General features: G+C 39.2%; 1 protein-coding gene across 1 annotated transcript in view; it reads left to right on the forward strand.

The window, feature by feature from the left end:
- The window catches only part of CHODL (chondrolectin), a 29,566-nt gene that overhangs the window by 2,005 nt on the left and 10,757 nt on the right, over positions 1–16,804 (forward strand). Inside the window, exons 3-5 of the mRNA XM_009640879.2 lie at positions 11,028–11,053; positions 11,556–11,595; positions 16,477–16,789. Coding sequence (XP_009639174.1) covers positions 11,028–11,053; positions 11,556–11,595; positions 16,477–16,789 — 379 coding nt within the window. The remainder of the gene's footprint in view (positions 1–11,027; positions 11,054–11,555; positions 11,596–16,476; positions 16,790–16,804) is intronic.

Consider the following 16,804-nt stretch of genomic DNA (forward strand, 5'->3'; position numbering starts at 1 on the left):
AGGAGCAGGAACCACGGAAGGGGAGAGCTGGGAGCAAACCCGCGCGTCAAATGTCCCGCGCGGTGGAGGCGAGGCGTGGGATCCGCTCCTGAGCGCGCCCCTGCCCCGGCGGCTCCCGAGCTGCCCTCGCTGCAGCCCTGGCTTTAGTAAGCGTGTCCTGGCCGGCTGGGGCTCACCTGGGACCAGCGCACCCGTCAGAGCTGGAAGCAACTCTTCCAGTTGCTTCGGGTAGTTTCGGTCTTCAGAGGGAGAAAGCCAGGCTGTCAAACTTCTGCAGCGGTCGGAAGTCAGTGCCTGCCAGTACGGTGCTGTCCTGTACAGGCAGATCTTTAGGTTTGGTTGGTTGCCTGTGTAATGCAGCTGCGTTTTAATTGCTAAAAAAACCAGCTATACATTGAGATTAGTTTGCATCTGTACAGCAGTGCTCCTTCTTTGTTTGTGATGCAGTTAGGAGGAAAAGGCAAACTTCTAAGAGCATATAGCATGAATAGTTTTGTTATGGGTGGGTGTATCTACAGCTGTCAAAACCGAGAGGAGAACAATGCTTTAGAAATCTGTATCTAACATTTGAGCTTTAGTTGAGGTTTAATTTAAGAGCTGTAGGATCACATTGTGTATTTCCAGCACACAGGTGCATATGCTCAGAAGCTGCTAAATGTAATGAAAAGGCTATTTTTAATTGCACTTTGGGTCAAACTCTCCAAGCTAAAGCTAACAGGCTCTTGGAGGCATCTTGTGTGTGCAAGCACATCCCTACATTTGTCTTGAAACAAAGATTTACACACTTGGCTGCACTTGTTAACGGGTTTTGTGTGTAAATCTCTGTATATGCAGGTAAGAACATGTCTCTCTACAAACTGATTCCAGAACAATGCAAGTTATTTGTGTACAGTTGTTTTAGAGGCTCTAATGCTAGTGTGTCGAGAGAACTTTTTGTAGGGTGTTTGGTTTTTTTTTTTGTTTGTTTGTTTTTTTGGTAGTGTGTCAAGAGAACTTTTTGTAGGGTGTTTGGTGTTTTTTTTTTGTTTGTTTTTTTTTTTTGTAGCAAACATTCAGTTGCTGAATTTGGGTAATTTTTTTAGTCACTGATGGAGTACAGTCACTGACCATTTTGGTGATGTCTTATTTGAAGGAAGTTCATGTGCAGAACTGAGCTGTGCTATTGGGCTTTTGGTGAAACCGTATCTTCCAGGAAACGATAGCCAAGTAGCAGTACTTCCAACGTTTTGAAAAAGCTTGCCTGCCTGAAGCGTACCCTGAAATATTTCATCTACCTGTTATAATGTAGATTGTACAGGCATATGCAATACAGGAAAGCTCTTAGTCTAATGAGTTATATGAATATCACATAACACTTCGTTATTTTAAGGAATAGTGAAGGATACTCATCCACGAGATGCATTTTGCATTAGTAGTCTCAGTGCAGGAGTCCACGTGTGGGTGAGGAAACCCAGTCCCATAATCTTCTAGCTGAAGCTTCTGCATTTAAGTGGCACATGTGGCAAACTGAGTAGAGGTCCAGCTTTTAAAACAATGTGTAATATGTGAATACTGCTTACTCAAACTGTTCCTAGATGCACATAAGGCTCTGGGGTTTTAAAAGAATACAGGCTTTACCCCCATATTTCCCTGAAGCATTTCAAAGCATGAGATGAGTCTCATGTCGCTGTATTATGTGGCTAATACTTGGCTGGTAGAATATAGGATAGGATTTGAAGCCACTCCTAGCCATTTATGTACTATCAGGTCTGTTAGCTGAAGTTGTATTAATTAGGTAAAGATTTGCTAGACAATAACAACCAAAGATAATTAGTATGCTTATGGCAGAATATTCTGATATACTGGCAGGAGAATTTTTTTTTTTCTCTCAAGGACCCCCCCCTCCCCTGCCACAGGTACATCGATAGGTCTGGTACTAATAATAGTAGTTGGCATTTTTTCAAACAAGAAATAGTGTTATTGAATTATTGGGCAGTGTGTGCTGTTCACCTGACTTCTGTCTAGCTTATCTCTCTATCTTATATAAGAATCAACAATTTGAGCTCAAGCTTACATTTAAAATATTAAGTCTAAGTCTTAAACAGACCTGTTTCTGGAAAATTGCTAATTTATGCTTCAGTCATGATAATCTGGAATAAATAGAGACTCCACTGCTCTCATTCCACATAAGTTAAATACATAATTCCTATCACTCACTTAGAAACTGTTCCTGAAACTGACTTGAGTGCTGGTTGGAGCTTGTGGGAAGATTCCCATTTACTGCAGTAAGGTTGCAGCAGGCCTAGCAATAATTGCAAAATTGCAACCATTTTGACCACAGTGTCAAGAGGGCAGAGAAGGAAGGCTCCATCTTTTCAAAATGCCATTTCCTTAAGTAAAGGTTTTCTGTTTCTTTTTCCAAGTATGCTAATTTTCCTAGGATATATTTAAAACTATTATGTGCATCAAAGAATTCACATTTGGGTGTCATTTTTTTTGGCCATCTTTAATTTGGGAATTGTTGAAGAGAAGTAATATGAATGCTTTGTAATTTTAACGTAGTTAGACGGATGTTTTATGAGCACTGCTCACAGCCTCCATATCAGAATATCAGTGTTGCCAAAGAATTGATTCTTAAAGAAAAAAAATCAAAGCAGGCTCAAGAGAAAGTGCTGAGTTTGCCTTGCTGTCCCATGACATCATGAAGAGCATGAAGTGATGATAATGCAGTTTGCAAAGATGCAATTACTTTAAGTATCTTTTGGGCAGGAAAGATGCAAGCTAATCTTATTACTAATCATTTAACAGCCTATGTATTAATCATAGACGTTCTACTTTAATGACTGCTGTTTGCTGTCTTTTTGTATTTCTATGGCTTTTTAAATTTTGCTCTTTGCTATCGCTATGCATCGATAGCAGATTAAATACTGATATGTTATTTTAAAGCAATACGTATCTATTTTGGTGTAAAAGCATTTAGAGATATAAAATGCTAAATGAAGAAAAACATTTGGTGGGTCATGAAACAGCAAGAGCTGCCTCTAAACTATAGTTGTATTTGCTTCAGATGCCTTTAAGGATGTGGATATATTCCTTCGCAAAGCTTATGACCGGATTTGAGTTGCTCATAAAATATTGTAAAGTAAGATAATTAAAGAAGTATCTTCATGGGCAATGAATTGAATAGAGATAAAAAACCCTTTCTCAAAAGGCACAATTTAATTTAGTTCAATTGGCTTGGCCTGCTTATTGCACCTGAGTTTTGCCTGTCAGGCTTTAAGTATTTTCTGTAGATGAAACCTTCTACTGTTTTGTTTTGTTTTTTTTTTTTTTTTGGGGAGGGGCATGAACAGTTAATTTTAAGCTACATTTCTAGCTCAGAATTTGAGAAAGTATAATTTGAAAAAAGACTGCCAGTCTCATGTACAGAATACACATGCAACAGTTGCGTACTGAACACAACATTTTGTTGTCAATGCCCAGCATTTAGTTCCATACTGGAAAAGCTTTTAATGGACACGCAAGCCCACATAATACAAGACCTTTTTGTTCAGTTATAGGCCTTGGTAATGACTAAAGCTGAGACTCTGAGAACTGCAAGGGAGGTTGGGCACTTACCTCTCCTAGACTTCCTTATTAATTTGCCTCTTTATGCACCTACTCTGAGGAATGTCTTCTTGTGGACAAATCAGTGATCTAGGTTCTTGAAGTGAAATGAGGTGATGACTCTTGGATATAATACATGTTTCTACTGCACACACTTTGCTCCTAACCAAGAAATTCCATAATACCCTGTGGAAAGACACTTTGTATTAGGTAAACTATGACTCATAGATGAGAACATAGTTTTGATAACCTGAGATGTGTCATGGTGGATGAGTCCTTCTATAGCTGGACAGATATACCAAAGTACTTAAATCAATTTCAAGAATCAGACTTCTATATTAGAGGTGATTCCCCTTTATCACCCCTGTAAAGCTTACCTTGCCTATGGGGGAGAGTTAGGAAGGTTGGCCAGACTGTGGCTCTATTCAGGGGCTAAGGAAACAGTGATGAAAAATTCTAGCATTTTGTCTCAGGTGAGCACACTACTTTTCCAGGAATACAACTACTTCTCAGTATCTTCTTCAAAGATAGAGGAAAGCATTACAATTCTCAAATTCGTGATTGCCAAGCCCCAGTGCCCTGCTTGGCTAAGGGGCCCAAGAGAAAATACCTGCCATGGAGGGAGCTATAAGTAACACGTGGGACAGTATGGATAGTCTGCTTGTCTTTCACATGGCTTTTCTTGCTCCTGGTGAGACAAGGCTGGTGGGCTGTCTCAGTGCAGCAGCTAGGTACAAAAGTTTCTCACCTTGTTGAAGTCATGTTCTTAACCTTGACTTTACTTCTCTGCAGCTCAGGTCTGATCCTGTGTAGGTTAAACTTCTTGATTATAAGATGTTTGCAGGAAAACATGCTTTGGTTCATAAAATGCTCAATACAGCACTAATCTTTGAAACTTATTCTCATAACTACTTCCTCTTTGCAAATCTCATGCATCAGAAAAGAATGTATGGTACTAATGTGAAGTAAGTAAGATGAAGGAATGACTTGACAGTCATTTCTACTACTACTCCTCACACCTGTCACTCACTAGTCGGAAATTATTTGAGTCTCTTGCTGAAGCAGTCCCCACTCCCACCACTGACAGACAGTAGGACCTTCAGTTCCAAGCAATCTTAAGAAATACTGAGTCCTAACTAAACAGTTGACATGACTCTAAAGCTAAATGTAGCTGCAGTATACAGCTAATCACACTAGGCTCATTTTATAAGCAGAGAAGGAAAAAAAATCAGTATTTTTAGAGTGGGATTAATTTAACTTTAACATAGATCTTGAAAATACTGCAAGTACACCCTAAAAATAACTGTTTCTTTCAGTTGTCTGGACAGTGAGCCAGCTTAGATATGGACAGGTACATTGTGAATAACTAAATTTTGGTGAGATGAATCCTGCTCTATATACCTCAACTGTTTCTTCCCATACGGAGTTGTATACATGTGATGTGAATGAACCAATTATGCTTTACCTCCATTTTACTTTATTATAAAGGATAATTTACCCTAAGGGGAAAATATTCTTTTCTTCTCCCCTCAAAGGTCGCTTTGATTTCTTGCCTTAAGTGAACTGTCAGCAATTATGAGATCCCATGTGGACTAGCTTTTCCCACTTTTTTTGGAAGGTGAATGAGCAAGGACTTGCTTGTTGCTTTCTCTTCTATTTGTGGAACTAGTGGAAAAAGATGGGTACTCTATTGCACTGTTATACTGAGATGCGTATAAGGTGTTCCACCCTAGGAAAATTTAAGTCTATAAACAAGGCAATTAATATAATTTCACATCTATATATATAAATTTTATGTAGCAAATACAGGTATCTTTGTAAAAAAATCCATGAAAATACACCTACTTGGAAAAAGGCTTTACAATTTCACTGAAAAAGGGTAAGAGAATGGATGATGCTTGCTCTGGATAATGATTGATGAAGAGCATATTTTAATGACTAAAGATTTATGAACTACTTCCTTCTAGAGACAAAAAAATACATGAGCAATCAGCAGAAACTCTGAATTGCTTAAACTTATGCCTATAAGAAAACCTGTTGAGGGAGTCTGCTGATGTATTTAGGGACTATGTCCCTATTGCTTAGGGACATGGTTTAGTGTTGGGATGGCAGGGTTAGGTTAACAGTTGGACTTGATGATCTTAGGCCTTTTCCAAACTAAATGATTCTATGATTCTATTCTGTGATATAAAATTAGGTATGTGTGAAAATGTCTGCTGGTTTAGGACAGGAGAATAAGAATATTCCCTGCTTACCTAGGCTGGCACATGTTATACTTGAGCCATTCAGACTCTACAGTTTTTGTCAAGTCTATATAAGGAAGAAATTCTTTACAATGAGGGTGGTGAAACACTGGAACAGGTTGCCCAGAGAGGTCGTGGAGGCCCCACCCCTGGAAGCATTCAAGGCCAGGTTGGACGGGGCTCTGAGCAACCTGATCTAGTTAGCGGTGTCCCTGCTCACTGCAGGGGGATTGGACTAGATGACCTCTAGGGGTCCCTTCCAACCCAAAACATTCTATGATTCTATGATTCTATTCCACAATGTGCTAACAACAACTTATCAGCTGCCATATTATGTCTGTCTTAAATGTATCTGGGAAATCTGTTCTAGTCTTCGCAGCTACACAAAAAACTATTGATGAAGGGACTTAATTTGCCAGTCTTGTCAGGGTTTGTGTCAGTATTTATGCTTTTTTTTATGAAACAGCTGAAATGATGGAACATTCTTGGTATGTCTTTAGGCTGTGATATATTAAAAAATACGTTAGTGAGTGTATAAGACTTTTCAGAAAAATGAAAACAATCAAGAAAAAACACTGCTAACACCTTCAGCAGCAAGTGGGTTTTTTGTTTGTTTTTTTAAGTCCTGGGTAAATAATTCGCATCCTGGAGCGGACTTGTAGATCTGTAGATCTTTCTAACACATCATATTTCCTCTTATTTTCAATAAGCTCAAATAGATTCTGTTGACATTTGGGTGTTATCATTGGCCTCCCTGCTTATGTCTGTGGAAGTGAATAGGGTTATTTATGCTCATGAAGAGTGTTATACTTTGGGTAATTTTGCATTTTTTTTAACAAACATAATTCATTGTTAGGTAAACAGAGCTCCTGAGTATATATTGCAAAAGAAAACATTTATGCTGCATGCCCTATGCTCATGATAACTTTTTTTTCTTATTCACAACTGAGAAGATGCATATGGTGCCACATTGAAATCAAGCCTATTATCTCTGTGGATGCCAGTGCTAAGTGTGTTGTCCTCACCATGATCACTGGTGCCAAGGAGCCTGCATTGCTTGCAGTGGCAACGTTGCTAGACCTCTCAAAGACAGACAAGGGAAAAATATAGGTCTGACACCAGCCTCCATTCCTTCTTAACATGGGAAAAGGGAAGGCAACTTGCAAGTTTTAGAGGGTTGTCTTGGCAACTGTGTTGGCACTTTGCATGAACCACTAGGACAGTGCAGTTTTGCACTAGCCCCTTATAGAAGCAAGTGGCTGTCTGCCATGGTCAGCCCTGTGATATATACCCATAAAGTTCACGTGATCACAAGAGAGGAAAACTGTTATTACAGGAAAAGCTAAATGGGTCTCGGGCTTTAAATTTATGATGTGCTAGATATCTGAAACTGAGCTGATGCCAAAAAATAGGTATGCTTCACTTAGAAGAAAGGAAAACTGTCAGGGATTTAATGATTTGACCAGAGGAGAAAAAAGAAATACTTGGGAAATACTTTAAAGATTTTTTTTTTGACACTGACATATCAGGCAAATCAGTGATTAAAACTTTCATAAAAATGGATATTTGTTTTCCAGTTGAAGACACCCTGTATTGATTTACATAATTGTAATTGTATGTTGTTCTGCAAGGTTAATTATGGATGGTGAAGTGTTGATTAGCTTCTAATGAGATTTAGACATCAAGCTACTTCTTTACAGCTCTGTTATCAGTGGCCTGAGATCCCTGCCATGTGTGCCAGGGCTGAGAAGCTAACTATAACAAATAAATGTGTGTGTTTATTTTCTTTGTAAAATGAGTGAATAAGCCTATCGCTGCTCAGTGAAGATGGCAGCCTTTCATGAGGGCAGCTATTCCAGTTCCTAGTACATCAAGAACAAGCTGATCTCTGGACCACCACATCCCTGATTTTGAAAATCCAGACAAACTTGTAGTCTGCTCTGGGGAAGACAAATCCTCCCAGTTCTTTATTCAACACAATGAAAAACTTATCTATATTTTGCAGGACAAGGAGTCCTTGCTTGTAGCTTCCCAAGACCTAGAACAGTGCAGGTTCTAGGCACATAGAGGCTTTAACAAGCCTCCCCCAAAATAATCTATTTAGATCAATACTTGTCATCAGTGTTCATATGTATATTTTTTAACCACCTATTTTACTAAGCAGCTATCTTGCTGCAATAGACAGGGAAGCCATCAGTTTTCATGTTAATTGCATTTGTATTCAGCCAGATGCCAAAATCCAGGTGCTCGTGGTAAGTAATATTCTTTAATATTCAAATCAGCACTGCCCAATGCTCCTTTACAAACAGACTGCCTCCTTTCTGATTGCTTGGTTTTGTAGAAGTGTAGCTATTATGGGTGCTTGGTTTTGTAGAAGTGTAGCTATTATGGGTCTGTTGAGAACAGTGGTTATTCAGAAATAACCAAATAAACTCCATGTGCCCAAAAACACTTGGAAACACAATAACATAACTAGAAAAGGCTGACATACAGGTAAAAACTCAATTTCAGCAATAAATTAACTGAAAAATCACTTCACATGGCAAAGGAGAAAATAAAGAAGTTAGGGACCAGACTGGGACAAATGCTTCTTGTGTAGCTTCACATTCTGCATAACTATACTAAATCTCTGTATGAATATGGTATAATACAGTGCTTCCTTCTTATTTACAACTTCCATCATCCCCTGTTTTCTTTCTCTGCAAGAGTTGCATTAATCCTAGAGATGGCTGTTTGGCTGGTGTCTGAGGACATCTATCATCATCTTTGCTAATTCACAAGATATGGGATGGTTAATGGCTAAAGATAGATTATCTGGCCTGTGTTTGAGAAAGAATAGAAAGAATTTGCCTTTTACCTATATTTTCATACATGCTATCTACACATATATAATTTTTACCTGGTAATGCTTAAGAATTTAGCGAGAAAGGGACTCCCATTATGACAAGTATTGTAAGAAGTCTGGCTAATGGATGAATTTTGCTTAAGAGAGGTTGGGGCCAGCCTCTATTAAGCTAGGTTAGACATTGTCTATTTGCTAATGACTATGATATGATGTATGCAAACTGTCTGCCTGTACACATATCTACCTGAAATACAGCTACTTAAAAGGCAAATGCGGCCCTCAGTTGTTTTATATAAGCCCTTAAAAGGGACTTGGAACCTTTGAAATTTTTTCACAAAAGAAAAACCACTTTGGAGAAAGTGTATTATGACAACTAGGTATAAACCCTAATCCAGAAAAAGTATAAATCAATAATGAACGTCTCTTCTCTCTAAGGACTTGGTTATTAGGAGGGTGAGAGGAAAAAATACCTATTAATGTATGGAAGAGTTAGCTATGAAGATATCAATACAGATACAGGCTGGCATATGATCTATATAGCAGTTTGTGTTTGAACGGCAGATTTGTTAGCACACAGAATTCCTTAAGCTGCTCAGGAGCATGATCTGAGCAACATCTGTGATTTAAATACTGACTCAACTAGAGAACGATGTGTCTTCAGTATTACAAACTTCAGGAGAAAAGATGGCAATTTGCTTTTATCATAAATGAAGACGGAACATAATTATGAAGTCTTATCACAGTAGTATTTTTTTTAAAAAGTAATATGAATCATCAAAACCCCAAATTAAATTCAGTAGATGGACACAAATATGATGCAGTGAAACATCAACAGCAATAACATAATATATCAAAACATGACCAGCAGCTGAACCCAATCAAAATCTGACTGGATAATATAAAGGTCGGTTGACAAGACGCATCAGCTTTGAATCAAAATGTGATTAGGAAAATGTAATACCTTTTAGCCTCTTACTGGCCACATTTTGAAGTGCATTACTGGGACTTGGCATGGAGCACCCTGTAACACAGGGACAGGTGAAAACAAATTGTGCCCAGTGTCCTGTATGCTGGTTACACAGCCCCTGAGGTCAGTGTGCTCAGACAAGCTCAAGACCAAGACTAGTCTTTGTAACACAAGCAGAGAAATGTTATCTAGCTGGTGGAATATTTTGGTTCATTTATGTAGATTTCTGTCTTGCTATTATTTCATGACCAATTTCACTTAAGTCCATATGTCTTTATTTTGTTACTTTATTGTCAGAGGCCTCCATCAGCCCTCATGCTGACCTTTGGGCCTCTGATTAAATATTTCACATTCCTTTGTACCAAATACTCCTCTGTGTTTTCTGCTGAATCCATCATCTTGTGAAGAAAAAAGTCACAGTATAAAAACATAATGGACTTTTCTACAGCAGGCTTTGTGCATTCCTTTATTCTCTCCTCACATAATGCTATGCACATGCAGCTGCTGTGCCTCACTAATCTAGGTGGATGCTAATGGTGGTGGACCCTGGACTGTACATTAGTTTAAGGTTCAAGAGGAAGAGGGATGGGGTTTACCACCGGGGAGCTTATCTTCTACCTCATATCTTCAAAACCTCCAGCTGAGTCATGTTTGTTACTCAAGATAACCTTTGTGCCCCTCATGGCCCATGGGGCTGTAGTTAGGACTGAGCCTCATGCTCTCAGAGGGATTAGTCTTAGAGCGGGTACTTTATCAGTAACTTTGCTTCTAAATTGCATTTTCCTGTAACTTCTGTCATGACAGATCTAAAAGAACCTATTATTTCTGTTTAACGATGCATCATTATTAAAACATAATTGATTGAAATACAAGTGGAGGCTTTACTTGTTTCTTTTTCACTTGAAGGAGATTTTTTTTTTCCTGCAGAATTATCTGCAGGAACGTTTTAACTAAGTATCAAGTATTTCAGCGAAAAGCTCTTTGTTTTAGTATTGATATTGAAACACTCTACTATGGAGCTGCTGTGACACCCAAGGAGAAAAACTGATCCATATGGATAGAAATGGTAGCTAGCATTTAGAGCAAGTACTGTACACTTGCTTTTTTCAGCTAATGGGATGGTGAGACAAAGTGGGTGCAAGGGATTTTCAGCCAGTTCAGGTTCTCTGCAGTAGACAGGTACAGCTGCAAAGGCTGAGGGAGCAGGGCCAGAGCTGTGTTGTATGGCTGGTGTATGCAGGAGAGGTAGAAAGAACAAACCTGGGGACCTTTCCGTTATGGAATTGGGGATACCTAATCTTGCAGTTTTGCAACTGGGGGAAAAAAAGAGAACAGTCCTTGTCTGTCAGTCAGTTTTTGCTTCAACACAGCACTCTTCCCTCAACAGGCAAGAAAGCAATTGTTGATGACAAGGTAAGGTGTGGGTGGGTTCATGACACCAAGCCAAGTGCCTGTTTTCCCTGTTTCTATGCCTACTTCTGACCGGGGTCTGGGCTGTTCTGCTTGCATGAGGGAAGGTGTGAAGGAAGGGAGCTGATATGCTCCATGAAAGGAAGAGTGTAAGCACTCCACCTTCACATATGCAGATAGACAGGGTTGGTTGAAACCTCAGCTTGTCTGAGTTGTAAGTAAGAACGAGTTCTTAGATCTTATAAAATTAGTTAGTTCTTTGGTCTCATGCTGAAGGGAGGACTAAATACAATAACATGCTGCTCTTTTTTCCTTTCTGGATACCCTGTGATGAAACAACGTTTACCTTCGTGTTTTCTTTCATCTTTCAAGCAGCACAGGGCAGATCTTGTGGAAAGGTTGTAAAGGCCTAACTTGCCTATATTTATTAACGTTGCTTAGTATCTTAGCCTGATTCACTCCAATAGACTTACTTACAAATGTAGTTTCTGTTCAATTGTGACAGAAAAATTGGAATTCAGTTTATGCAGTTCAAGTAGCAAATGGTGCTTTAGAACTAACAGTGGAGTCTTGTCTGCTGCAAAGATGTTGGAAGAGGGTAAAATAGCCCACAGTTAATGTTTCCATACTTATCTTGTCTGCTATACGTTATGGTCCGTTCTGTCATTTTTCACTGGTAAATGATTTCTGCTTTTAGAAATTAGTAGTGAGAGAAAGCTGTAAAAAATGAAGCTTGAAAACTTGACATCTCAGTGTGCTCCAAGAAGAGTACTAAAACGTCAACTGATTTGCCAGCTATTAAGGCACAACTGCAGTTTTCCATTAACACATTGAACTAGCTCAGCTACAGCAGATAAAAGTCCCCTTCAAAAGAAGAAAGAAAAGATTCAGAATAGGTCATTGCCTATACACAGGGACTAAATTAACTAGAACAAAAAAATTTCACAGCTTCTTCCAGAAAGCTTACTACTCTGCATCACATACTTCATTCACACCAGATGGGTCTTAATGCCAAATATTTCTTGGTTTCTTGCTGTTTTCTCTGTTGTTTTCTAGAGGTATATTCTCCCACAAATGATCAGCCTGTAAGGAGGAAATTACTACTTTTGTTGCTCTCTACACCTGTGGCAAATGAAAGAGAAGTAATTTAGGAGTTGGATTGTATGCAAATTTTCACTTGTTCAAGCCTTTCTCCTTGTAATACTTGATTTTAGAATTATTTAACCCTGCACAAACATCTGTGATAACAATAGTATCCTCAAAAATTGTGATCAGTTTAGGGGAAGAAAAGAAAAGGTCTTCACACAAACTTTCCAGGTTTTAACTCGCTAACCCTTTCAGATAAACCCTCGGGTATGGATTAGGCCTTCACATCTTTGTGCTCTGCATGCACAACATGAGCAAGCTGTTACTTGACTCCACAACAAGGGCACGTATCAGGGGCTGTGGTGGCACCTATCAAGCAGCTTTTCTGCTGCTGTGCATCACAAGTCCTTGTCCTTCTCCTCCCAGCTCCATACAGTTCCACCTGGTTTCCTCAGCTTGGTGTGGGTGATGTTGCTGAGCCTTGACCCTGATGCAACCTCCGTATTGGGCCAGTATACAGCGCAACTTAGGAATGTGAGCCTTATAGCAGAGCAGAAATGGCACATGCCATTTGGCACCGTGAGTCTCTGTGCAGGAGCTGACTGGAAGATAAGTACACTGAAGAGGCTTGATCAGTTAGCCAGCGAGGACCCATTTCTCCTGTTAGAGAGGTCATTTGATTGAGGTTTTGGGACAATCACAGAAGAGCAGAGACTGTATGAGAACAGAGAGTGAGGGGGGCAGTTCAGCCACCTGAGAAACACCCAGGGAAGGGGAGTGGATGTGTGAGTTATGGATGGAAAGCTACCAGTTTTCCCATGAAAGGGAAGCGCAGCACAGGAATTGTGATCGGTAGTGGCCAGCCCGCTCATTTTAGTGGATTGAACATTCCTGCATGACTGAAATCATGGTAGGGATATTTTGATACCTGAATTTGCTCATAATTTATACTTTGGTCAAGGAGGAGTATATGCACAGAATGAAAGGAATTGTAAAAGAATTTATTTCTAAAAATTGTCTGGGAAATAAGAAGAACAAGACAATGGGCAAAGGACTCTCCATAATTCTGCTCATACATCTTGAATTAATGCTTCAAATGTAATCTTTGGTTACAAGGAGAGGTGTGGTCCCCTTTCCTTGTAAATGATTAGTGTCCTACATAATTCAGTGCTAGCCTTTGGATGTTTGCATTGCGATGTACATAGTCTGGCAATAAGCCATAGTCACTCACCCAGTGGTAAGGATTAAGATGTTGAACAGCTCCTCCTTCAGTGTGCATTCTATCCTGCCAATGAGACAGAGCTCCTGGGGAAAATAAAAAGGTTGTGATCATGTTTGCAAAATTTGAATGGCAACATTATAGATGAAGGGAATGAGTTGCAATTTCACATGAGACTTTCATTCTTGCACTTCCTGCTTTTGAGCATTTAGAGTTGTCACTTTGTTACAATGATAAATAGGGGTAGTTTTTCTTTTCGTTCTATGAAATCTTATGAAGAAACCCATTATTTTATATGCCTTGAGACTATGGCTCTTACTGCTTTCACTGATAGCAAGGCTTTTAACCTATATGAATAAAGGGAAATGACAGGAAAGGAATTGGGACGTACACAGCATTGTCAGGATGTTATCAGAGAAAGTCCAAATAGATGGTCTCTTCCTGACCTCAAAGCCTGGATTTTTCCATAGATTTTTGTGGCACAAGCTTGTCCTTAGATTAGGTTATTCTTATTCCTGTATTATTTTGGCAGATCAATTACTGATAACAAGCAGCTTTTCAGAAGTCTTTGCCAAGACCGCAAAGACACTTCTGTTACCGACAGTCTTTCTCCCAGATGGACTTTAATAAGGTGTCATAGAGAAAAGGTTTCAGAGATTTTTTTTTTTTGAGAAAGGTTACAAAAACCGTAGGAAAAACTAGAAAACTAAACATAGTTTATCCCTACTGTCCTTATAATTTAGATAGCTAAATCAGAAAGTATCTCTTATTGCGGGGATCTTTTTAAGTGTGAAAAGCTAAAAAGTATGAGACGATCATGGTTTTATGTTCCTCTGTTTATGTAACTTTGATACAGTCTGCTTATTCTCTGCAAAGTCTTGAAACTATGCTCTGTGCAAATATAGAGAAGTCAGATCTTGTGCTGTATGCCTGTATGCAATCTGCTATGGGAAGTATGCTACTCTGACATTAAATATGAAAATGAAGCAACACTAAACCAAGAAGAATTAATTTTATTGTATCTTTTAGGCTTCTTTGTTCAATTCTGTATTTATTTTTTGTGTATAAAAAACCACTGCCTTAAACAACTTGAGTACTACTTAAGTTATAGGATGATGTTGCTGTTTCCCAGTGACAATTTTTTTTTTTTAAGGTAAAACAGAATAAAACCTGTTCAAATGTATAGCCAAAGGGAGAGAGTCATGTATCTGGGTTTGCTTAAGAGTGGGAGTAAATATAAGATTTGCAAATGCAAAACTAACACGGTAAAATAAAATACTGTCCTTGCAAAATTTTCCAGGAAAATGATAAAATTTGTTGATTTCTAAACATTCCAGATAATGCCTGGTAACTCTTATTACTTCAGTATCCTTTGGTAATTCTTACTTAGCAAAATAAACTCTCCTACTTTTCTTCACCAATGATAAATTTCCATAGTGAAAGAAACATGATCTTTTAAGAGATGGTTAGCTTATTTTCTTATATATATAAATATATAAAACCCTTCTCCTATCCCTGAATAAACATACTGGAGTTCAGTTGTAGCTGATAAGTGAGTTTGTTGATTCTACATCTTGTGTATATTGAATAAACTCTAGAGAATCTCACTAGTTGAAGATGATGATAATTATTTTTCCTTTTAGGAAAAAGGAGATGTCTTTCTCAGCTAAAGAACTATAAGGAAAAAAACCATTATTTTGTCATTTGGGTTTTGATTCTTTCCACAGACATAACCCTGAAGGGCAAGGAAAAACTGGTGTGAATGCAGTAGATATAGTGCTTTTTGAAAGCACCACAGGGCATCTTTATGGTATCTGGATAGTACTGTAATATCTGCTAATATCTGGAATTTCTGTTGGCTGTGTTAAGGGATGTTAAGAGTGTGACCCCTGCCTCCAGTCCCAGGACCTCCTCCTGTCTAGCCACTGGTGCCCACCCCAGTACCCAGGGCCTCTCTCTGAGCTGATGGATGCGTCTGCCGCTTTCCCCTTTGCTGGTTCAACCAGTAGCAAAGCTGAGCAAGTATCCCAGCACCACCCAGACGGGACTGTGACATGGCCATCACACAGATTGCCACAGACAAGGTGCTGCCTTCAACAGCATCCATGTGTGGGACCCACATAAAACATAAACAGCCAACTCCCCGCCTCCTTGTTGGCTGGTAGAGATAGGTCACTAGGGAAGGCACATGTCCAGACCCACACACACTTCCCCTGTTTTACATGCAACTGGCCTCTTTTGTACTGCTTTCTGTCCACTCCCCCTTTGTTCCTCCCCTTCAAGGTCTCTCATCAGGTGGCATAGTCCCACCAACATCCTGGGTCCCCAGGTGTGCATCCTTATGAAGTTGCAAAGTCCTGTTTGCCTGCGGTTTCTTGATAGCCTTCCAATTAGTGTGTCTGATGAGGTTTTTTCTTGTCTTTTTCGCCATTGAGTTTTCCTGTCAGGTTTATATCTCACTATTTTGCTTGTGGCTTCCTCCTTTTCTTGTTACCCTTCTTTGCACTGAAAAAGTCATTGACCAGATACTCTTAAAAGAGCAGACATTCTTCTTCCACACACCCTTACAGGCTGTATTTAGACGCATTATAGTGAAGAGTAGCTATGAGGTTATTGTAAATACACCCTCTCAAGGTAGATAGAAGAATCAAGAAAATTCTAGCTGCTTCTTGCCACTAAAATTGATAATTATAAACACTTTTGTTTGATCAGATAGCTTTGCTTACCAAATAGAAGTAGAGTTGGTCCCTTAGTACGAAATAGTTAAGAAAATACCCTCCAAACAGATCCTGGCTTTAACAGAGGGGCCTGATGGTACAGTGATTAAAGTAGAGAACATTCTTCCAGAAGTTAGTGGGAGTTTTCAGTGTCTTGGAGAATTTCACAGGCCTTGGGAAGAAAGCCATAGATTCCCATGAACTGTATGATATTTGCAATTTAAATTAAAGCTAAGTTTTTCAGCAGTGTCACTGTATCATCGTGAGCCCTTTCATAGAGGGGCATAGGAAAAAACCTACTGTCCTTCTCCATCACTGTATGGATGCTGTGCTATTTTTTTTTTCCAGTTGTTATATTCATTAAATACTAATACTCTAAACACTCTCATATTTATGTTTTTCAGGTCAAAAGGTGTGCTATGGTGACCTCAAGCGTTCTTGTTACAAGTTAGCTTATTTCCAGGACTTGTCTAGACGTGTGGGCTTTCAGGAGGCCCGCCAAGCTTGTGAAATTGATGGTGGCGCTTTACTGAGCCTGGAAAGTGAAGCTGAGCAGCAACTAATAGAAAACATGTTGCAAAACCTCACTAAGTCAGGCTCTGGGATTTCTGATGGCGATTTCTGGATTGGGTTGTGGAGAAGTGGTGATGGACTAGCCACCTCAGGTGCTTGCCCTGACCTCTACCAGTGGGCTGATGGAAGTATTTCACCATTCAGGTAAGTCTGTAAAAT

The sequence above is a fragment of the Egretta garzetta genome, unplaced genomic scaffold (assembly GCF_000687185.1).
Source record: "Egretta garzetta isolate BGI_Z169 unplaced genomic scaffold, ASM68718v1 scaffold45, whole genome shotgun sequence".
NCBI classification, from domain to species: Eukaryota; Metazoa; Chordata; class Aves; order Pelecaniformes; family Ardeidae; genus Egretta; species Egretta garzetta.